At 29.6% G+C, this 25,937-nt stretch overlaps 3 protein-coding genes across 3 annotated transcripts; 1 reads left to right on the forward strand and 2 right to left on the reverse strand.

Moving 5' to 3' along the window:
* Window positions 1–7,834: 7,834 nt before the first annotated feature.
* Window positions 7,835–9,024, reverse strand: LOC126677885 (protein LURP-one-related 11-like). Its single transcript, XM_050372699.2, has 2 exons — window positions 8,660–9,024; window positions 7,835–8,396 (listed from the first exon to the last, which is right to left on the reverse strand). Exons 1-2 carry the CDS (start codon window positions 8,918–8,920, stop codon window positions 8,037–8,039), a joined length of 621 nt encoding a protein of 206 aa, XP_050228656.1. The 5' UTR covers window positions 8,921–9,024; the 3' UTR covers window positions 7,835–8,036.
* A 4,965-nt stretch (window positions 9,025–13,989) lies between these two features.
* Window positions 13,990–15,683, reverse strand: LOC126678847 (protein LURP-one-related 4-like). The gene is made up of 3 exons (XM_050373758.2): window positions 15,353–15,683; window positions 15,037–15,252; window positions 13,990–14,650 (listed from the first exon to the last, which is right to left on the reverse strand). Exons 1-3 carry the CDS (start codon window positions 15,587–15,589, stop codon window positions 14,516–14,518), a joined length of 588 nt encoding a protein of 195 aa, XP_050229715.1. The 5' UTR covers window positions 15,590–15,683; the 3' UTR covers window positions 13,990–14,515.
* Window positions 15,684–23,448: 7,765 nt separating this feature from the next.
* On the forward strand, window positions 23,449–24,604 carry LOC126678688 (PKS-NRPS hybrid synthetase cheA-like). The gene is made up of 2 exons (XM_050373583.1): window positions 23,449–24,430; window positions 24,531–24,604. Exons 1-2 carry the CDS (start codon window positions 23,449–23,451, stop codon window positions 24,602–24,604), a joined length of 1,056 nt encoding a protein of 351 aa, XP_050229540.1.
* The last annotated feature ends 1,333 nt before the right edge of the window (window positions 24,605–25,937 follow it).

Raw genomic sequence — 25,937 nt, forward strand, 5'->3', positions numbered from 1 at the left:
ATAATTAAAGAACAAATAAATGTACAAGAAATTATCATATCAAAGATCCCAAAGGGTTGCATTAAATTAGATTGCATGTTACGTACCAAATAAGTCCTAAAAATATTGTTACCAATTTGGTTGGGTTTAAATTAATTAATCAGCAGTTGAGATTCACTTCAAATAATTTCTAGATTATTTTTTGTTATTCTTTCAATGTCCATTATATTCTTACGGTGATCCTCAAATCTTCAACAGCTGAATATTTCACATTTTTTAATTTACATAAGCGTGGAACTTTGAACAAACCCTAATTTCAATTATATATATAGCATCAAATGACACACGAAGCATCAAATTAAAATATAAAATGAAGGTCTCAATAATTGTGCTTATACTTAATTAACTCGGTTATCCTCCTCATAATGCCAAATTAATTATTGAGGGTCAATTGCAATGAAAACAGGAAGAAAATTAATAAAATAATTAATTAAAATCTTGACACATTTTAACAAAATGCATCTTTGGTGGAAAAGAATCAAAGAACGGGAAGGTAGGTGGCCGCTCCATAATCGCTAATAATTGTGAATTAATTTTAGACTAAAATTAACGTTTTAAAAAAAGTTAAAAAAATTGATATTTTTTGTGACTAAATCATTTATTAATTTAATATATATATCCTATACGAGCACAACTATAGATGGTTCATAATCTTACTTGACGAACTTGGTTCACACAAGCATTTTTCTTATATTATCTTCTCCTCCACATTATTTTGACTAATTCTAGAAATTAAATTGCTAAATAAATATATAATATAGTAATAACGTTCATACCAGAGTTTTAATTAATCTTAAAACGTGTTAGGATTAGCTTCAATTAAATCAATATAGAAATTATATGATGGATGAGTACTGAATTTTTCCTCATTTGAAAAAAAAAATTATTTCCAGTAGGTTTTAACATTAATGACAAGGAGACAAGGACTGAACATATAGATTATGTAGAATTTGTATTGCCTGATCCTAATTACGAAAAATATATGATATCTAATTAAAAGATTTCTTTATTTTTTTGTTTTGTGTCTGAACCATTTAAAAATTGCTATTATATTAGGAGTAAAAGGTCATTCTGATCCTTAAACTTATAAACCAGATTCATGTAAGCTAAATTTAATCTATTATGACAATTTAGTTCATAACCAATTGCACCCTCATGTGTTTTCAGGAAAAAAAAGAAGATATGTAAATTTGTATTTAACATTTTATATCAATTAAAATATGTTTACATTTTTTTATTTAATGTTAGTTGTTGTTTTGAATTTAATATCTTTACATTTTATGCGCTTATATTTGATTTTGTAAAAAAATTATAGATTAAATTGTTAAAATTGGTCAGATTTAATATATATGAACTAGTCCCAGAAATTTAAGGATCAAATTTGCTGATTTAATTATTATTTTCAAATGTGTACATGTAACACCTACCGTTGTTTAACCAATTGCATAAAGGGCATTTTATTAATTAAAAATTGAAATTATGAAAAGGCTAGTGTTTACACTTCCGCTTGTCATATCCTAAACCCAATGAAACATGGAGATTTGCTTATGAACTTGACTTAGCAATATTTAAAAAGTTATAATGTTTCATGCATTAACTGTTTACTTCATATGAATTGAAGTCTAACTTAAAATAATAACAAAATTAATTAAGTAGTATATGTTTAAAGATAAGTTCTTAAGCTACTATCATGATGTAATCATATAAATTTCAACTACTAGTATAAAGTCATTAATAAATTGCATTAACAGAAAGTAACTTTGCTAATGATTATTATGATTAAGTGAAGGACTTTGAGCAAGCTGTAGAAATGGGGAGTACAAATTTTGTTGGTATTTGGATCGGGTCGCCCATGACGGATTGACCCGAACTCAATTGATTATATAAATATGCAAGAGAAATGTTGCAATACTTTTCATAAAAGGTTGCAATTCTATAAAAAATGGTAACTTCATGAAGAGTTATATTTGTTAATGGAACCCTTTAATTGCTTATATATAATGTATTGAAAATATATAATTAACTAATGAATCATATTTCAATTTTCTACCAAAATTTATACAATTAATAAGTACATTAGGTAGTGAAAAATTAGTATTTTCCATTGTGAGAATACTTGAGACTTAGTGCATTAAATCAATCAAATTTGTGGAATTGACAAGAGGTATGTCTAGAACTATCCTATTTAATTTTTGCAAATTTCAACAAATTTAGAAATTGGACCTTTTCATATTTACTTTTATTGCTCATGTAACATTATCCGGCTCATATTCAGATTAATTTGATGTTTAATGTAATAATTACTAAGATATAGAATGATTAAAAAAAAGATCACAATTAATATAATGGATAATTAATTTTTGAAGTTATTAAACTATTGTTTTTTATGTTTATTTTAGTTATTAAATTTTAATTTGTTTTATTTTAGTTATTAATTTTTAATTTTATATTAACGGAAGATATTCAAGTTAAATAAATACGTGTCAATCAATTTTTACTTAGTTTTTGAAACAATTGGTTTTTGCTGATTTCTTCATACCTAGAAAGTTTTCAGGCAAAAACGGATTGTCACTGATGGATACCGAATCCTATTCTACTTATAATGGAGCCGAGTCGCAGAAGATATATTCTCAAACGACACCAGACTCCCGCCCAAAGGGCCGAATCCACCGGATCCGCCTTGACTGGAATACATCATTCGACATCATAAAAACCGAATCCCTGAGGACTCGGACAAAGCACGTCGACCCCGGGATTCGGATAAGACCAAGATCTACGTATATTCGGAGTATCTGTCCTATTTGGATACAAATTCCAACTTAGGAAGATAGCCTCAAATTTAGGAAGACGAGACTATTTAGGAATATCTTCCTAAATAGGACTCCTGTCTGAATAAGGAAGTACACTCCTAAACAGGGTCAAACCCTACTAAATAGGAATCACTTTCCTACTACACTTCTACAAGGTATACATTCGACTAATATAAAAGGAGTTTGAGGTATGCCTAAACACACAACTTAGAAAATACAATTATTCTCTCTTAAGCCTAAACTGACTTAAGCATCGGAGAGCTAATCGGACAAACCGTCCGATTAGCCATCTACACTGTTTTGCAGGATTAATGCCGTCGAGATGCCGGAATCCATCAATTGGCGCCGTCTGTGGGAAAAGCTTAACTCAATTTCAAATTCGAATGAGCTTTTCTGAACTCAAAATAAATTCTCATTGAAGGATGGCATCTGGCGGAATTAATCTCAAGAACGAACAAATATATTTATTGGATCTGCTAAATCAGAAGAGTCGGAAATATCAACGGTTATCCGAATTAATTAAACAGTTAAAAGAAATAAGGAGGTGAAAAACAAAAAGAAGAAACAAGTCGCAGCATTAAAGAATGAGAGAGTCAACAACAAGAAATTATTTGACCAAGAAAAAAGGAAAAACGTGGTTAATGGCAAAGGATGCAGATTATATGATTTTTGACCTAAATTTCGAAAAAAAGAGGAAATTGGCAGGAATAACAAAGCAGGTGATTAAGGAAAGATGAATTACACAAGCAGGTCATGTGTGTTATAAACAATAAGCATGTCAAAAATCAAAAAAAGAAAGAAGTTTAATTACGGAGGGAAGCATATTATATTATTGGCCAAATTCAAAAGAAAAGTAGAGGATTTTATGGCATCATGAAGATCACGTCCGGGATTGTCAAATCGGAGATATTATTTTATTATCAACGGGAGCTAAATCACGATAAGTTCTCAAACTCATTAAATATTTTATTATATGTGAAATTAATTACTCGTGTCATGATTTTAGCATATTGCCCATCTCGCATGATTTCTTCTAAATTGATAGGTTATAATTTGCAATTATTTTTGCATTAATCGAAATTATAATATGAGATCAATCAAAATATATATTCTGTCTTAGTATAATATTTGAGATCTTTTCTTTTTAGGAAAGATATATACATGAATAACTCGACAATATTTTAGTTAAGCATATGAGTACAAATATCTATATATATATACATGAGATCTTTGCTAATTAGGAAAATTTATAAAAAGAATATATTCCATGATTACAAAAGACTAATAAGCTAAGAAGGAAAAAATCAAATGTAGCATATGGAATCATTAGTTTCCTTTATCAAGTAATAGATTTACTACTTGAATATACAATATCTTTATGAATAAGAAAACCATTTAATAAAAATTTATAATCTGAGAATGGACTATATCCTACACAATTTATATAAGATCGCTTGCTATCTTGAACACAATTCTATATGATAAATTTTTATTATATTGTGAAGTCCATACAGACATAGAAATATTGGAGAATATTGGAGAATATACTGAAAGAAAAGATGAGATGTCCTAAACACCAGAAAACTAGGCGAACAACGCCCAACAAAAAAGGAAGAATGAAAACGGCCCAAGAGGCGAAAAACGAAGACATGATCTAAAAAACGGGCATAAATACCCTTTGAGATCGGTGTATTTGTGGGGGAGCTTGAAGGATAAAATACAAATTCCACGAAGAATGCGATCGAGAAAAGAAAAGACAAACAATTAGCGGAAGCAAATAACTCAGATCTAATGATTACAAAAACAAGAAAAAATCCAGAAAAAGGAAATAAAGCGAGAGATGGTGGCAACAGAACTCCTACAAGGAGTAAAAAAATATAGAAAGCATAACAAAAATCGGTGGCAAGAAAAGAAAAAATAAATATAAAGGCCGAAAGAAGAGAAGAAATAAGAAATCAAATGAATTTTATCCAGAACAATAACGAAGATGGAGAAACTTGAGATCATGAAGAACCAAGCGATGTAAAAATGAAGGAAAAGACCTCGGACAAAACGAATGAATAAACAAAGAAGGATTCGCCAAAGAAGAATAAGCCAAAGCTTAAACAAGAAGAGACTCGCCTTAATAAGGCTCGGTCAAAAAGAATAAACAAAGAAGGCTCCGCCAAAGAAGAATAAGCCAAAGCTTAAACAAGAAGAGACTCGCCTGAATAAGGTTCGGTCAAAAAGAGTAAACCAAGAAACAACAAAAAAGAAAATAAAACTTGACAAAGAAGACTCATCAGGAAAACCCCAAGAGGGACAAAGAAAATAGATTCGTCTGAACCTTGAAAAAAAACCCAAGAGGGAAAGAAGGATGAATAAGATAGAAGTCAAAAGGCCCATCATCAAGTATAGACTTTTGGTCGTACCCGATGGTGTCAATAGCCCGTCGTCAAGTATAGACCTTTTGTCATACCCGGCGGTGCCAATCGCCCATTGTCAAGTATAGACGTTTGTCATACCCAATGGTGCGAACTATCTTTAATTCATACAACGCAGCAAAGCAGACAGGAATCAGAATAAATAAAGGCGAAACGCCGAAAAACCAGAGTATAGATTTACTCTAAAATAAAGGCGAAACGCCCAAAAAACCAGAGTATAGATTTACTCTAAAATAAAGGCGAAACGCCCAAAAATCAGAGTATAGATTTACTCTAAAAATAAAAGCAAAACGCCAAAAACAGAGCGAAATATCAAAGATCAAAATCAACTCGAAGCAAAATAAAGCGAAAGACGAAAATGCCAAGAAATAGAGGAATGCGAAAGAAAGAAAAACGCCGAAAAATAAGAGAAATGCGAAAGAAAGGCAAAATGCCAATCAAAATGAATGTGAAAGATCTCAAAACAAAAGACCGAGTCTAAAATGATTCGGGTAAAAATAAGGCCAAGTGCCAAAATAAGGAGACTCACTCAAATCAAAAGAAATAAGGCTACATGCCCAAATCAACGAATCACAAACAACTCGCCCAAATCAGAGAAACAAATCTTAGTAAGGAAGGCAGTCCACCCGAAAAGAATTAAAATCAAGGAAAGTCGACGAAATAGATTGAATGACCTGATCTCAAAACGGGCATAAATACCCTATGAGATCAGTGTATTTGTGGAGGAGCTTGAAGGACTCATATCTGTCCAATGAAGAAAACAAAAGGAACAAAATGAAAAAGAATTGCAAACAAGAAGAGTCACCTCGAAGAAACAATTACTCATTAAAAGAGTAAACATCAGCTGGAATAAAAGACTTCGAGTAATGAAGATAAAGACAAGCACAAAGAACACAGAAATATTGAAATCCGAAAACCAAAAGTAAAAGATGAAATACAACAGTTTAAAGACAAAAGAAGATAGAATGAATGGACACATGTCCTACCTTCAAAAAATAACGAATAGATGAACGACACATGGCGAAAAAGGAGAAAAACTGGAATCTTGCTCGAGAAGTAAAAAGGAACGCCAAAATACAAAACGACTCGCCTCAAATAGAGCTGAAATACTCCGAGGCATAAAATACCATGACTTCAGCTCACTTGCGGGGGGGCTAATGATGGATACCGAATCCTATTCTACTTATAATGGAGCCGAGTCGCAGAAGATATATTCTCAAACGACACCAGACTTCCGCCCAAAGGGCCGAATCCACCGGATCCGCCTTGACTGGAATACATCATTCGACATCATAAAAACCGAATCCCTGAGGACTCGGACAAAGCACGTCGACCCCGGGATTCGGATAAGACCAAGATCTACGTATATTCGGAGTATCTGTCCTATTTGGATACAAATTCCAACTTAGGAAGATAGCCTCAAATTTAGGAAGACGAGACTATTTAGGAATATCTTCCTAAATAGGACTCCTGTCTGAATAAGGAAGGACACTCCTAAACAGGGTCAAACCCTACTAAATAGGAATCACTTTCCTACTACACTTCTACAAGGTATACATTCGACTAATATAAAAGGAGCTTGAGGTATGCCTAAACACACAACTTAGAAAATACAATTATTCTCTCTTAAGCCTAAACTGACTTAAGCATCGGAGAGCTAATCGGACAAACCGTCCGATTAGCCATCTACACTGTTTTGCAGGATTAATGCCGTCGAGATGCCGGAATCCATCAGTTACGTATGCATTTTAAGTAAAAAAAACAATTGTTATGAATGCATTTTAATCGGGAAATATCTCTTCGAAATGAAATTGGAAATTAACAACCAAAATGAAACAAATTTAAAATTCGAGCACCAAAATGAAACAAGATCATAGTTTAGTAATTCATAATATCAATTACCATGAATCAAATTAAATATGAACTGTGATTCTGTGTGGCTGTACAAATGAATCTTGATGCAATTCCAATATAAATATTTGGTTGTAATTACAGCTTTTGTATACAACAAAAATATTGTAAAAAAACTACTTCCTCACAAAAAGGGGTCAAAATTCTCTCTCTCTCTCTCCTGTTTAATGTAATAATTACTAAGATATATAGAGTGATTAAAAAAAGATCACAAGTAATATAATGGATAATTAATTTTTGAAGTTATTAAACTATTGTTTTTTTTCTTCATTTTAGTTATTAAATTTTAATTTGTTTTATTTTAGTTATTAATTTTTAATTTTATATTAACGGAAGATATTCAAGTTAACTAAATACGTGCCAATCAATTTTTACTTATTTTTTTGAAGCAATTGGTTTTTGTTGATTTCTTAATACCTAGAAAGTTTTCAGGCAAAAACGGATTGTCACGTATGCATTTTAAGTAAAAAAACAATTGATATGTATGCATTTAAATCGGGAAATATCTCTTTGAAATGTCATTAGAAATTAACAACCAAAATGAAACAAATTTAAAATTCGAGCACCAAAATGAAACAAGATCATAGTTTAGTAATTCATAATATCAATTACCATTAAATTTAATTAAACATGAACTGTGTTTCTGTGCGCTGTACAAATGAATCTTGATGCAATTCCAATATAAATATTTGGTTGTAATTACAGCTTTTGTATACAAAAAAAATATTGTAAAAAAACTACTTCCTCACAAAAAGGGGTCAAAATTCTCTCTCTATATAGATCAGCTAATACAATTGAAGTCAGTTAACAAATTAAATAAGAGGATCCTAAAAAATTTATATCTAAATATTTTTCACAATCTGTTCATCATCAATCCATAAACAGTCACAAGAGCCATGACAAAGGAGTGATCAACATTAGGCTCCACCATTAATGTCAACACATCATCTCCTAACACAATTCCTGTTGATGTTTGCTTTCTTGTAGCCTTTGCAATTACTACTCCATTGCTGCAATTTGTGATCTTGAATGCTGATTTTCCAGCCGAGGCTTCTAATTTATAATAGCACCCATCTTGAGAAATTTTATAAATTAAATTTCCTTTGAGAATTCTTGAAATTTTTCTAATTTGAAAGAATGGTTTTTGTGATTTTGATTTTAAGCCATCAGCATCATTCTTGTATCCTTTCCATTGTCTGAAAAGCAATTGTTTCTGCAAAAATATAACAAAAATCACGATCAGATACAATTCTACATAACGAAACTTCTCGAGTCTTACATTTCAGTGTTTCATTTCCGTTTCCATTTCCAAAAACACTTATAAAACACTAAAAAATATTGTTTCTTTCGTTTCAGCGTTTATGTTTCCATTTTCGGAAACACTTCTAAAACTCCGAAACTCCGAAAATATCGTTTTGTGCTACACAATTGAAAGATCATACAAATAATTATTAGATTCTTGAAAAAGGAACATACCCTTATGGTAAAAAGAACTCTGCCTTGAAGATCCATGAGATAAACTTCACTACTTCCTTTCTTATCATAATTATCAACCCTAAAAACAATTTCACCATTTTCATTATAAACAGTGCAACCATTTGCTTGCATCACAAGAGACTTCATCCAAATTGTAAAAGTTTCTTTTTTCGAATCCGCCATGGAAGAGCTGCAACAAGCAGAAGAAGAAGAAGAAGATTCATTTCTGTCACTGCTAACTAAAGGATGAACTTTTGACATTATTAATCTGATGAGTTTCAGTTTGAGAGTTGCAGAATAAATGAGAGAAAGTTTTGGCTGTTGGAGATAGAATTATTAGCTTAATTTTTGATGATGTGTTTGAATGGTCCATAGTGTGTATATATATAAGATGAAGTCATGTTTTTTTAATATGTTATTATTTTTTGAGGGAAATAAAATAAAAAAAGGAAAAAGGAAAGAATAAAGAGAGTTCAGTTCATTAGTTTATTGAGTATGGTTTTGTTTGGATATTTAATCACGTTTATGGCATGAATAGTTTGTTTATCTATAATATTGAGATAGGTTATCATCTAAAATTGTTGTTAATTTTTATTGAGGGATGCATATAAACTTGAAGGTAATTATTTTTGTTAATTTTATTGAGGGATTAAAATGCATACAAACTTGAAGGTAGTTTGGTTTTAATTATTAACTATTACATTTAGTAACATTCTGTTGAGGTGGTGGCTCAATTTTTTCCGCCAACGCTCGTTTCTTTTTAATGATGAAAAAATTATAATTAACTATCACAAAAATAGAGTAATTGATTATCAAAATTACTGAAGTAACTTATTTTATTTTGATGATTTATGTTTAATTTATTTCATTTTAATTATTAAATTTTAAATTTGATTTAATGGTAAGTTTTTAAGCTAAAAATACGTATGTAGCTCTTTACTTATTTTTTTCACATGGCAGTTAATTTTAGTTTTTTTTCCCCACAATTTTAGTTTACATCTACATGAAAACTTAACACATACGCAAAATGTGACTTGAAAATTTCTCGAGGAAATTAAAATTTATCAAATAATATTTTTTTTTATTTAAAAATTTGCCACATATACGCAACACAAGCAAATTAAGAGCTGCAAAGGTATGGTTTTGGTGAAGAAAAGTAATGAATGACATTAAAATGCTTTTCTATTTTTAAAACCCTAATTTTTGTATAAAAAGATCAAGATCTTCCATTTTTATGCGTTGGTTCTTTTGTGTTTTTTATTTTTGGATTTTGCAAAAAAACTAATTTGACTCAGTGGACAGGTTTAGTGAGTGGTGGTTCGTTTGCATATAGAAAGATTGAAGCAAAGCACATGGGGTGACTGGTTTCTTACTAGACAAACTGACAGTACCCTTCTTCCACCATTTTGTTATTTACTAATACATGGCAAGCTTTTCGATTATTTATTCTTGTTGGAGAAACTATATATTCTTAATTTGTAACCTTACTCAATTAGTTAATATTTTGTGAGAAATATTTCCTTTTCTAATTTTTCTAGTCGATTTCGATCATACTGAAAATACCCATATATTGAATGATGGAATCTTTTCAAATAAAAGGTCAACTAAGCTCTTAAATTTGTATTTTAAAATCTAATAAGTACATTTTAATTCTTTGGGTCAGTTAGATATTTTAAATTTGTGGTTTAGGATCAAATAGATTATTTTAGTCAATTAGTCTCCATAATATTTGTATTTCGGAGTCAAATAAATCCACATTTGAGAGGTTAGTTGATTTAAATTAAGAGAGTTTGGGGATTAAATGACTGATAAAATCAAAAAAATGATGTGAAATGACTTATTCGACCTTGAAAATATTGACTCAATAAAATTAAAATGTATTATTTGAAGCCGATGCTAGTTTAAGGACCGAATTGAGCCTTTATTTCAAGTTAAATCTTTTGATTTATTTATCAAAGGTTTTTATATATTTATTTGTGTAGAAATAGCTTATGATAAAAAAAAGGTGTATGAGTATGGGCAAATGGCAATGTGCTTCAAAATGTTCAAACAATTTGTTGACTGCAGTGTGCGTATAAAGAAAAAATCAACTCAGATAATCATTTATATATAGGAAATAAAATAAAATGATAAAAGGAGTTTATATTCTTCACCCGCTTCTTCATAATATTATTTGATAAAGTGCCCACGTTTTTTAGATTCATATACACATTTTTTCTTGGGAGAATGTATGATATTTCATATATAAAAAATACCGTGCATGTGTTGATTTATCTGATAATAATATAATTTTGCATTTTAAATTAAACTGTCAGAAAGATTAAGAATATATGGAAGATGAAGGGAAGCCCTATATATGGGTATTTCTTTATTTTATGAACAGAGAATAATTACTCGTCTCAGTTTACTTTGACTAGAATTAATTAATTATCTTTTTTCGAAGTATAATATTGTGGAGATTTTTAAAGAAAGGTGTTGTTTAAAGATGAATAACATGGGTTAAGTCTAGGAGGTGAGTCATAGCCGGTTTGCTAAAAATAGATCAATTTAATTAAAAATAAATTAATCAAATTATTATAATCTTTTAATCGAGCCAATCAAATTAAAATTTAACCAAATAAAAATAAAATAAAATAATTAAATTTTTTAAAAAATAAAGCCAAGCAAAATAATCCATTAATTCGGATAATTCAATTAAACTTATAATAATAAAGAATAATAATTAAAAATTAAAAATATTTTAAATATTCGGTTAATCAAAATTCTAAACTTTTAACCATAATCAAGGCAAAAAAAAATATTGACCACTTGGACTAACCGAATAAACTGAAATAGAATGCAAATATAATTAGGAAAATGCTATTTAACCCACCATTTTGTACCTCCTTCATTATCCCTCCTTACGTGGCAGCATTTAATTCGTCTAATTCCTCTCCAAAAGTGTATATATCAAAAACAACTTTTAATGCCTCCACTAATTTGTTGCCACGTCAGGTGGGTTAAAGCAGGTGGGTTAAAAAGGAGGGTTATATAGCATTACTCAATTAATTAAGGATATTTTGTAACTGGAATTGACATGTGTAATAGTAATTGAATTGCCCTATAATCGTGGGTGCCACAAAATTAAAATGCAGTAGAATTTTGTACAGAAATTAAACAAGGTCAGCATCTAGCCAGAAAAGCATATTATACTATATGACAGTAATATAAATTGAAGGGTGTGATAAGAGTAGGAAACAAAGGGTATGTGACGGTTGACATAAAATGCAAATAAATAGTAGTAGTTGGCATGTATTGGCCTGCTAAATGTCCAACATCTACTAAATGTTTTGTCTAATAACATTCTTCAAAACTTTATAACCTATAGTTTTCAATAATCAATTTTGTTGTCCCTTTTTGTGACAATACATTTGTATTGTCATTTGCGTTATGTTCTGGCAATTCGAGAATTTGTGTATCTATAGCAAAAAATAATTAAAACTATTACCTAACATTGCATATAAAAACAGTGATATAGAACTAATTATATTCATTTTCTGTCTTTTCTTGCATGTGGCATTATCTCCATGTCACATTTTTGATTTTATTGATTTGTTTGGCTACTTTTTGCATTAATGTTTTCATGAAAAAATTAAGTAGACAACAAAAATTGTTATATTCAAATATTGGCGGATCCATAAATTTTTATATCGTATCAAACATTTATAAAATGAGAAAAAATGATAACATGTAAATTTTAAGATTGGCAGACTATATTATGATGATAAAACTATAATGGTCAATTCTATATTGATATTTCTCAAAAAAATTAAAATTATAAGGTGGACAACTATTAACTATACATTCTTCCTAGGCTCATCCTTATTAATACAAGGAAAAATTAAACCATTGGAGTTGAAACTTTCCATAATATGCTATTTAAGTGTCTAAATATTATGGGTTAATATCATTAAAATTTATAACTTTATACGTTTTTTTATTTTAATCACGCAGTTTAAATTTTCTCATTTTCATGCACGAGCTACCACTTTTTCTCAAATTCATGCAAAAAAGTGCTGAGATGTCACGGCTCCATTGGTGTAATTCACTGAGGTGGAGATCATTTTACACCAATGAATGAGTGTAACCTCAGCACCGTGCATGAATTTGAGAAAAAGTGGTAGTTCGTGTATGAAAATGAGAAAATTTAAACTGCGTGATTAAAATGAGAAAACATGTAAAGTTCGTGATTTTTTTTGACATTAACTCTATTTTTAATTAGTATTTCAATTTTTATAAGTATATTAATGAGTGTTTATTAGTTATTTTTTGATCACCAGACTACCAAGAATGTAAAAAATAGATTTTAGATTTGCTAATATAATTTTCTGTTTTAGTTTCACATATATAAATTATTATTGCATATATAATTATCATTTTTAACTAATATGATAGTGACATAAAAAGAATAACATTCTTTATGTAATTATGGACTCAAGTCTTTTTTTTTATCAAAGATAGCCTACTCTAATTGTTAGCGAAGATTAGAGGAAGTTAATATTAGACATTTTTTAAATAGGTACACTGCCCGTGAGTGTTTTTTTTTTCTTCCTCATTTTTGTAGATAACCTTAGGTAATAAGTATTATATATATATATATATATATATATATATATATATATATATATATATATATATATATATATATATATAATACTTTTATGATTTTGAATTGTATTGATTTTTCATATACAATTGTGTAATAAAAATAATATAATTTTATGATTTTTTTATATATAATTAGTCCAAGTTGTTAAATTTTAATAATTCTTGTCACCATATTTACTAATTTCACATAATTTAAAATTTCAAAAATAATTGTGTTGATCTTTTTAATTGTTATATAATAATAGTTATGTGCATATTTATTGACCTTTTTTAATATAGGATATCTTGTATGATTTTTAAAAAAGTTAAATTAAAATGTTATAAAAAGTAGTTTTATTTTTAAAAAAATTATTTGATGAAAATAATATTACTGTACTTTAAAAATATTAAAATTATATAATAAAGTTTAAAATTTGTTATAAAAATATTAAATTGATTTATAAAAATAATAAGAATTTTTAGTCAATTCTATTTAAGGACACCATTGACTTCTTTCTGTACTTTTATAATAGATAGAAGGTTTGTTTTATAACTTTTTAAAAGGTTAAACTTTCTTTAATAGGAGTGAGACTATCTATTTCTCTTAATTTACAACTTTAAACCTTTTACTTCTACTTAGAAACATGAAATGAGCTATCAAACAATGATAGACTTAGGAATATGCAGAAGAAAATCCTCTTGAATTAATTTGATTAAAATATGAATCTCCAATATTACACTTTACAATTGTACATCCTATCGATACTACGGGTCTTCAAAATTTTACTCCACAAATTTCAAATATGGAATGATAAAAAGTATATACATATATTGACTAAAGAATAAAAGGACGGCAGGTGGGCGGTCAGATGGCCGTTGTTTTCGACTGTTCTACTTCTTCCGGTATGATTTTCATCTAATTTTTCTTTCCGTTATCTTTTTTTTTTTAAGCCCATTCGATTTAAAAGGCTTCATCCTGACTAATCCGGATTCGATTCACATCGCGCACCTGACATGGTGGGTGAGTCTACCAGTGAAACGCATTCACAAGATTCGAATCCGAAACCTTACTTAAGCGATAGCAAGCCGCTTACTACTTGGACCAAACTTCATTAATCCGTTGTCTTGTTTTTGATTATCCATCATTTTTATTCTCTCTCTTGTCATTTTCTAGTTCCGCCACTGGCATGTGATATTGCTTCTGATCCGCCCATGCCCTTGAGAAAAAATCTACATTTTGCGATTGATTAAGCCATAGACAGTGATAATCGCCATGATTAGTGAATGATCAATATGTGGCTCCACAATTAGGCTTAATACATCATCTCCAAATCCATTTCCCGCCAATGATTGCTTTTTCTTTACCTGCTTATTACGATAACATATTAATTAAGACACCAAACCTTCGATACTGTAATGAAAAAGTTGAATGCCTAGTGGTTAAATTAAAATGGGAAAAAGATCATTTATGCCCCTAAAATTTGTCTCCAGAATTAAGTAAGCCCTCAACGTCGTAAAAGGTTCAAATATGCTCCTAAAGTCGTAAAAAGTGAACAACCAAGTCCCTCTGATTTTGACAAATAGGCCTCCAACATCTCATTTCTGCATCAGAATTGGGGTCTGATTGTTCATTTTTTAAAACGTTAGGACATAACCGGACGTTGGAGGGTTTAATTAATTCTGTAGTCAAATTTTGGGGACATAAATTACCCTTTTCTCAATTAAAATAAAACATAGGCTTCTATAATTACCTCAGCAACAACATCTCCTTCGTAATCCACAATCCTAAAAGCTGCTTTCTGACTCAATTTTACGATCCAAAACCTATCAAAACCTACACTAATTTCACAGCTAAAATTTCCCATACAAATACTACAACTTTTTTTAACTCCAAACCATGGCTTTTGCTTATTTACGTTTCTAATATTCCATCTATAACCGTACCATCTTTCAAAAACTAACAATCTCTGCAAAAAATGTCAAAAAAAAAAAAAGAATTCAGTAATTATTTCGAAGCTCACAATTACTTTCAAAATAAGAAATTCAAAAACACTAATAAATTAATACCTTTCTTCTTAATATTGTTACGAGAACTCTGCCTCGAAGATCCATTAAATAAACTTCATTGCTGCATTTTGTATCGTAATTTTCGACCCGATAAACGATATCACCGTTAGAATCGAACACGGTGCAGCCATTAGTATGGCAGACTAATGATTTCATCCATACAGTATATGTTTCTCTTTTATAAGTCATCAAATTTGCCGGAGAAAGTATGGGCCGGTGAGGGAAAATTTTAGCCATTGACGCAATAAATAAAGAGTTTTAAGGCTCTATGGAGATGAAGAGCTAGGTGGATATAAATGTTACAAAAATTAGTTTGAAAGATTTTAAATAACTATCAAATGAGAAAGTTTGCATTTTAAAATATCTGAAATATTAGTATATAGTTTTTGCGTAGACCTTTTGGAACTTTTTAGTTAGAAAAACCATTTTACTTATGAAAATAAATGTTTTTAAAATGAAGCTTTTGAGTTGTTTAAAAATTGTACTATTCAAAAGCGTTTTTTTTATAAAAAAATAAATAAATTGAAGTCTGACTACAACAGAGTTTAAGGTGGTGTGCACCATGCTTTTGGATCATATCAAGGTATGGTTGGCCACTTTCTGCTAGCTCATTTTTTTCTTTAACATAATGTATATATAATTTCCATTTTTCTTATTTTTTTGGTGTACAACGTCAACCGAACTAATAAATTCAGTTTCAGTTCAATTCAATTTGATATTATTAAAAATATCTAATTTATTGGTTTTAGAAGTAAAAAAAGTGAACAAACAAAACATTCAGTTAATAATTTTTTATAAAAATCTAACAGAAAAAATCAAACAAACTGATTAGTTTGGCTTGTTGAAAACTTTAATTCAGCTCGGTTGTGTTTGAAACGAATACACACCTCTAGCTATATGTACTAAATTTATATTTAATCTGCTCAATCGTTCAAAAATAAATGAATCATATTTGAGATTGGAGACCATTTCAATACCAAATTCACCTGTATTTAATTGGTTTATTCTATTTTATTTTTTGTTATTGCGTTTTGGACTAATGATTTAAAAGTGTGGATATATATATAGTGATGATGTGGAGCACATTGATTGGCGCAGAAATGACAACTTGAAGGTAGCATGCCAGCTTTGATTTTCAGCATGTGTAATGTTATATTTGTCTTTTAAGAAAAATGAGCATCTATCTACCTCTGCCCTTAAACAAGAATCAACTAGAATATATATATATATATATATATATATATATATATATATATATATATATATATATATATATATATATTTATATATATACTTTTTCTGTCAAAATAGATAGTATATTGATAGAACAATCCAAATTTACAAAGAAGATAGATTCAAATTTTAACATAATCCAAATTTACAAAGAAGATATAGGTTCAAATTTTAACATAACAAGTTAAATCATGAGACGTTGTATTAATTGATTAACCAATTAATTTATACACAAAAGTGTGTAAATTTACATTTTTATATTTTTGAAAATTATTAAGAGTTGATGTCATGCATAAAATAGGTAGATATGAACAGTACTTTTGCTCAGTTTCTAAATATTGGAATTAAATTGAAGGTTATATTTGCATGTTTAAAAAGTTTAAGATTGTATAAGAATGTTTAGAAAACATCAATTAAGAATTACTGAAAGGCGAAAATGGATAATCCTAGTCCGTTCTTATCAATATTATGGCTGCTAATTAATTTATTCCAGGGTCGGTATTAGTGAATCCATGTCATGCCTTTTAAGTCGATCGAAGGATCTAATCCTAATCTCATCTTTAATCTATAGATTAATTAATTATGAAATATTAACTACTAAAGTGATATATATGTCCGATTAAGAAAAAGTTAAAAGTGAAAAATGCACTTTTCGGCATGTGATGTGTAAATCCTACGTAAGACATAGTGTATTAGGTGTTCCTCCACCTATTATGTGTCATGTATTCATGTTTTTTTATTTTCTAAAGCAAAAGTTTAATTATGGTTTAATTATTTTAATTTTGTTAGGCCATAATTAGCAACTTTTTCATTTATCCATATGTAGTAGTAAACAAATGGGGTTAGTTGGGATCAACAAATTGTCATTTTCATATGAGTTAAAGATGCTGAGGTTCTTGCTGTTTTAAAATTTAGTATAATGCTATTATTTTTTGTTAGTTAAAGATTCATGTGAATATTCACATTTGTAGGATTCATACATGAATTTCACAAATTTAATTGGACCTTTAATTTTGTATTACATTATTATTGTATGGACTTTTTAACTTTACTCAACTGATTCAGCATTTGAAGGCCAAGTCCTTTAGTTTGCATGTCGGGGTTCGACCCTTCGATTCTCCTCGGACCGTGGTTTGTATGGTTTAACTTAAAAAAAATGTATACTAATTCCTGCTAATTTTTCATTAACAACTAACATAAAATAGGTTTATCTCTGATAAAAAAAACTGATTCAAGCAATAATTAAACTGATTAAATCAAAATTCAATAGCCATATTAGTTCAGTCATCGGTTCGGTTTTTAAAACTGTGTGAAAGGTACAACAAATTATGGATGCTACTACATTGATATAATTTGGAGTTTTATTGTTTACTTATACAAATACATGGCTTATTCGTTCAAAAATATCATTTTTCATTGGCCTACTTTTTACATCTGTCAACTATAATCTAATTCAAATAGAAATAATTCAATTGTGGCCAATTTCAATAACACATAAACTTAAAAGTTAGGGTGGTCACAGGTACTAAATGACATTGGAAATTTTTAATAGAAAAAAAGTAGGATTTGTAGCGAATTCGAAATTAGAACGAGGTCAAGTCTAGACTGTTGAAAAATCAAAAGTGAATTAAAAATAAGTTTGGGCTAATATAAAATGTTAATTCTGTCACCAGCCAATAAGGTATATTTATCAAAAAAATACTCGATTCAATTATGACCAAACCTAATGTTTTTCAATAAAACAATACTTATCAGATATTAGACTACAATTGATAAAATTAAAAAAATTGATTACAAATAAATATGGCTTAATCACCAAAAAATGCCAAACCTATACGTTTTGTGTCAATTATAGCCAAACCTTTAAAAATCACCAGATTTAGCCAAACCTTATATGTTCTGTTTCTTTTTTAGCCATTTTTGAATCGAACCGGTTTTTTTGACACCGTGTCGTCCACATCACCGCCAACTAAGCAATTGGCTGGCATGTCAGCTGAAATATTAAAATAAGGTTTGGCTATAACTGACACAAAATGAATAGGTTTGGTATTTTTTGATAAATAAAACTAATTTTAAAATTAAATAATTAAATGATTAATTATATTATAATAAAATTCATATATATTTAAAAAATAATATTTTTATTTCACGCTAATTAAAATTAATTTATTTTTACTAAATTTAAATAATTATAATAATTTTTTTACATATTTGAGGGATATATAATTACTTTAAATTCTAATAAAAACAAAATATGTCATATTCATCTTAAAAGTTATTTTTTTAAAATTCCAGTCGTCGGTTCTTTGACATCGCCGCCGTTTGAGACCCAATTGTTCGTCTTCCGACGAACAATCTGAGAGTAATATACACAACAAACATACGACAATATTCATAAGTCAACTATGCACACATAAACATAAAGATAATTACTGAATAGACTGTTTATTTAAAGGACAAGTTTAATTATTTTCTCATTTTTTTTCTTTAAAAAGTGAAGCTCATTGCGGTGTAATCAATATATATCATGATGTTTATAAGCATAAACGCATATGTCATTTTACTCGGCATAGCCAAAAAATTACCTTAATTTACACATAACTATTTTATTTATTACCTAAATTCAGTCATAACAAGATCTCAACAACATTAAAAATACTAAATCAAGTTTAAAATCATCATAAACATTAAATCCTTTCACCAAATTTAATTCAATATTAATTCCTAAGTAATACGTTAATTTATTTTTTAATTACATATTCATTAAAATATATTAAAATATAAATTTATTAGATTTATTTAGGTTTAATAAAAAATTAAAATTAATTTTAATTAGTATTAAATAGGAAATATTAATTATTTTTAAATATATATAAATTTCATAAATGATATAATTAATTTACTTATTATTAAATTTAAAAATTGGCTTAAAATTAAAATTAGGTTTATTCACCCAAAAAATACCAAACCTATATTTTTTGTGTCAGTTATAGCCAAACCTTATTTAAATATTTCAGCTGTCATGCCAGCCAATTGCTTAGTTGGCGGTACGTGGACGACACTGTGTCAAAAAAACCGGTTCGATTCAAAAATGGCTAAAAACGAAACAGAACATATAAGGTTTGGCTAAATCTGGTGATTTTTAAAGGTTTGGCTATAATTGACACAAAACGTATAGGTTTGGCATTTTTTGGTGATTAAGCCAATAAATATTAAAAAGAGTCAAATACGTTTCTACAATTAGCTACGATTAAAATGTATTTATTGTTAAACTATAATTTTAAATATGGATATTTTTTAGTTATAATGCCAAAAACAAATATACATAAATTCAGTCCTGATTCTTCCAGATTGAAATATACTATTAACAAGCAAACTATAATTTGGTCTTCATATAAGCCGTGAGTGGAAATAAATATCCACTTTTTCAACAATTCAAAGAACCAAGAACTAATTCTACTACTCAAAAAGAGCTCTGATTCAGCATTTCACTTGCATTTTTGTGCGTAGCTTAACAAATTTATTTTTGATTCTATAATTTTTCCCCATTTGAATTGAATTTGAAGTGAAGAGTATGTGAATAAAGCAGCCTCTCAGTTAATCACATTTGACCATTCCTTAATTTTGGAGAAATTAATATTAATCTAGAATATCAACTTATACATCAAAAATTCTTTGTTGTAGGGCTGACATTATTATATCTGCTGAAATATGCAATATAACATGAGCAAATGAGATTGACAGACAACCTTGTACTTGTCTCAAGGAGCACCAATTTTCTGTAGAGACTATAATTTTTAACTAGGTCGGAATTACGGGTACTATAATATATTAAATCGAAGCTAATTCATTGATATATACTCATAACTGGCAGATTTTTAACTTCAAAACCATCAATTAAGTCATTTTTCGGACATTTTAATATATTAAATAATTAAAATAAACCAACTTATTTATTTTGAATTTAACTTTTTTTCTATATTGACTAGGATTACTTCTAAAGCCCTATATTAAATATATCTTATTGATTTCAACAAAAAACTATCTTATTTTATTATTTCAGCGTCAAATAATAATACAAATTTTATTATCTTAAAATATGCTATTTCATTTTCTATTTCTTTATATCGATATTTAATTTTATTTTCAAAAACTCTATATCTATATTATATTGTTGTACAATATATTATTTTATTATCTCTAATTATATTTTGATATTTTCTATACTATAATGTTTCATGTTTTACCTTCTTGTATCTTATCTTCTATTATCCTCTGGCCCAAACTCAAGAAATGGACAAGATAAGCAAAGCCTTGCTTGCTTGACCCACTAAAAGTTGGGCCCTGCCCATAATACTGTTTCATAAAATATAAACAAAATCTCTAGAACAAAGTTCCATATTTTAATTTCAAAAAAAAAAAAGTTCCATATGTTAATTTAATTTTTCCGAGTCTATAACCGCTATACTGTTTATAGCCCGGACTCAGACGGGCCTGGGTCGTTTTTGACACTGATAGGTGCAAATTTAAAATTAGGCCGAGTTCGGTTCGAGTTTTATATGTCATATATAAGTCCGGTTTTTATAATATTTTTCTGGATACAACACGAACTTAAATTAAGAATTAGTTGATTGTTTAAGCTCAAACCCATCCATAAAAAACTGGACTGGGCTTGCTACGGATTCGGAATCAAACCAAACTTTATGTAGAATCTAATGTCTAAAACCGACCAAAACTGACTAGATCTAAAGGAGCCGGGCGGATATTTGGCCCATTGATCAGGTATAATTACCACTCATCTAAGTTTTCCTTTTTTTAAGTTAACCACTCATTTAATTTTGTGCGCTTTAAATTGTAAAAACTGTTGAAACAGTCTGTTTATGCCCTTTCTTGCAAGTTCATAAAGTAATGAATAAGGTACCCAACCCACATATAATGCAGTACTTGGGGACCATTACAGTAATAATATAAATTCTTGTACACTTAAGATTTCTTCAAGCCAATCCATAATACAACACAGAGATTGGTCTCTTCCTGTTTCTAACCGGGTCAGTTGAAATGACATTGACCATGGCCACTATTTTATGATTGAAATATTAATTAATGGACTGTCTGGGTCCTAAAATGTGAACTAAAGGTTCATACACCATTTTCCAAAATATCTTCTAAGATCAAACCAGTCGATTGAATCATAAATTGGCAAACTGTTTGGTCCAATTAACCCTAAAAACCAATAATCACGTCCAAAAGAATTGAACCGGTTGACCCGGCAATTTAAATGATTGAACCAATTGTTGAACAGAAAATTCAACTGGTTAGATCATAACTCATACTCAAAATTTACTAGTATACATATAATTTATTAAATTTATTGAATCCGCGGCTAAGCCGGTTGTATTATAGAACTAAAAACCGAAGGCCTTATCGGTTCATTCACCGATTCAATTTTTGAAAACATTGCTTGTACTATACGATTGGAGAATATTCTGTATAGGATTTTCAACATCCTAAAAAATCAATCTACAATTTATTAGGGCTTTTTACACAAACAACCTACTTTGCCCATTTCTTATCTTTTATACGGGTCCAAGTTTGCCTTTTCTAAACTACCATGTGCGCCCTATTTTATTACTTTCATACGGATTCTATATATTAAACCCTAATAGCATGAAAATCATAACTTCATTTATTTTCTCTCTCCTCATCATTAAATTCTCTCTTCCTCTCAGCTCATCTTCTCTCTCTTCCTCTCAGCTCATCTTTCTCTCTCTTCCTCTCAGCTCATTGTTTCCCCTCAGCTCAGATTTAAACAAATTAATCTGTCAACATACATCGTTATTCTACCTCAGTTTCTGATCGCGAACTGATTTTGATAAACTTCATCAGCTATCTCCATCAATTCGACATCTTCATCTTCAAATTACGAAGAAGCAACACCTAGATCTTAATTTCAAGCGAAACAGTTAAGATAATTCAAGTTCAGATTTAATTTCTTGCTGTTGACTTTAATTTTCTTAAATTTACAGTTTAATTAGATTAATCAACAGAATATCATTAATAAGTAAAGAATTAAATATAAAAATAAAATATATTGCAGTTTTCATGTTGATTTTGTTTTCATGTTAATTTTGTTTTCATGTTGATTTTATTTTCATGTTGATTTTGTCTCAGGGATGGATAGTATTGCAGTTTTTGTTCAGTACAATGGTTTTTGGAATGATAAGCTGAAATACACAGATTTTGCTGTTAAAGGACTTCTAATTCCAACAGATTGTAGCATGCAACATCTTGAAGAATTACTAGCCAAACAGCTACAAATAGATTTAGAAGACACAAATATGCAAATCAAGTATCAGGTATTTTAATACTTATAAATTTACAAATACTTGTTAAAATTTATATTGACAGAATATAATTAGTATAAAATTGATATATTTTGGATGACATGTTGTTGACTTTATGTTGATAAGTTGTTGATATCTTGTTGTTTTAATAGTACAACGATTATAATAATTTTTTTATGTTGACATCTTGTTGATGTGATGTTGATATGTTGTTGATTTTTGCATAAACAGTTCTTTTTTTAAACTCTTATCTAGGTCAAAGAAGACTATCCACCAATAATAATACAAGATGATGATGCTTTAAATTTCTACTTTAAGATGAAAGGAAAATCAACAGATCCAACACACTTTCCACTCTGCATTGAAATTGAACAAAAAATAAGAGATCTATCATTGTATGTATCATCGTCAAGATCAACACACCAGAATGTCAACAGAAATTCAACAGTCTGTGAACTCCAAGAGAATTCAACAAATGTTGATAATTCTAATTCAGTTTCAAATATATTTCAGTATGCAATGGACATGGGAAATCTGTTAGATGAGGATCAAGAAGTGCAGAGTCCTTACATAGAAAGTACGATCATTAATGAAATAAAGGCGACAGAAATTGAAGAAGGTCAAAAATACAAAGACAAGAACACACTAAAGACTATACTAAGCATTTACGCGATCAACAATCATTTTCAGTTCAGATCTTACAAGTCGTGCAAAATTGAGTACATAGCAATATGCAATGAGCCTGGCTGTGAATGGAAATTGAGAGCGTCGAGAAATAAAAAATCAAGTGTATTCATTGTGCGAAAATTTAACAATGTACACACTTGCAAAGTTGGGGAAAGGATGGCCGATAAAAGGCAGGCAACATATGATTTGGTTGGAAACTTCATAAAGGATAAGTACTCAAACTTCAAGACTGTTTACACGCCTGCCGATATTATTAGAGATATGAAGAAGGAATATGGAGTCGAACTAAGCTACCAAACAGCATGGAGATCAAAAGAGAGGGGATTAGAGCTCACGAGAGGACATCCAGCTGATTCATACAAATTGCTGCCTTCTTATCTACACGCGCTGAAAACAACAAATCCCGGGACTGTTGCTGAATTGGAAACAAGAGAAGACAGATTTCTTTACGTTTTCATATCCTTGAATGCATCAATTAAAGGATGGGGTTTTTGCAAGCCGATAATTGTAGTCGATGGTACGTTCCTCAAAGCAGCTTATGGAGGAACTCTTCTAACGGCAGCTACTCAAGATGCAGCAAATAAGATTTTTCCTCTTGCATTTTGTGTGGTAGATTCTGAAAACGATGCTTCGTGGGAGTGGTTTTTTAACAAACTTAGAGAAACATTCGGCGTGAGGGAAGGAATGTGCATTATCTCGGATCGACATGACAGTATTAAAAAAGCAATTGAAAACGTATTCCCGGAAGCACATCATGGGATTTGTACATACCATCTTTTCAACAATGTCAAAGCAAGATATAGAAGAGCGAAAGGTGAAATCAGAGAACAATTTTTTGGGGCAGCCAAAGCTTACACGATTGAGCAATTTGAAAAACACATGGCGGAACTTGACAAATTTGACCCCAAAATAAGGGAGTACCTCACTGAAGTGGGTTTCAAAAAATGGACGACAGTCCATTCCACCAGCAATAGGTATTCAACAATAACTTCAAACATTGCAGAATCTTTAAATGCAACAAACATAGCTGCAAGAGAACTGCCCATAACGACGATGCTCGAATTTCTACGTTCGCTTGTGCAAAAGTGGACTCATGCAAATAGAAACTGTGCAAGATCATTAAAAACAGATATGACAAAAGTGGCTGAGGATATATTGAATGAAAGCTATATTCGATCTCTGAATCTGACGGTAAACCCAATTTCAAAACTATCGTGTTGTTGACATGTTGTTGATTTCGTGTTGCTTTCCTGTTGATGTGGATGACCAAAATTGGTTTTCTAATTCAATTCTTTTTTCGTGTTGTTGACATGTTGTTGATATCCTGTTGCTTTCCTGTTGATGTGGATGACCAAAAATTGGTTTTCTAACTCAATTCTTTTTTCTCAGGTAAGCCCTGCAAATGACAATATATATACTGTCACTAAAACAAAAACTCCCTTCTCGGTCAATTTGGACACACAGACATGCTGCTGCCGAAGATTTCAAACAGACAAAATACCGTGTGCGCACGCAGTTGCTGTAATAAGGAAATACAACAAAGATCCTTTGTTCTATTATTCAAAGTACTACATGAAGGAGACATATGTCAACACGTACATTCACACTGTGTATCCAATGACGAATAAGTCAACATGGAATACACCTCAAGAAGTAAAAGATATAATCGTGCTGCCTCCAGAATCAAGAACAAAATCGGGGAGACCGAAGAAGAAACGCATAGTGGCAGGACATGAAAAAAGGTCAAAGAATAGATGCACGGTTTGCAAGAAGAAGGGTCACAATAAAAAAACATGCAAACGATCACTATAATTACAGGCAGATTTATTTCTTTCAAATTAAATTGTTGTGTTTGAATTTCATATTATTTTTTTAATTACGAATTTGACTGAAATTTTCAATTTTATGTTGATATCATGTTGATATATTGTTGATATGGTGTTGATTGAAAATTGATTTTTAAACTTTTTAAGAAAACGTAAAATTAGTGTTAAAATGCTGTGTTGATATCATGATGACATTCTGTTGATTTGACTTCTATAAACTAATATTTCATTTTACGAATTTTATGGATAAGTGAGCATTCATTGTTGATATCATGTTGCCAACATGTTGATATGGTGTTGATGAAAAGTTGATATTGAAGCTTTTTTAGAAAAAAAAAATTAGTGTTAAAATGCTGTGTTGATAGCCTGATGACATTCTGTTGATATGACTTTTATAAACTAATATTTACTTTAACGTTGATGTCATGTTGCCAAAATGTTGATATCATGTTGATATCATGTTGATATCATGTTGATATGATTGTATTACTTATT

This window comes from Mercurialis annua, linkage group LG4 (genome assembly GCF_937616625.2).
Source record: "Mercurialis annua linkage group LG4, ddMerAnnu1.2, whole genome shotgun sequence".
Lineage (NCBI taxonomy): Eukaryota > Viridiplantae > Streptophyta > Magnoliopsida > Malpighiales > Euphorbiaceae > Mercurialis > Mercurialis annua.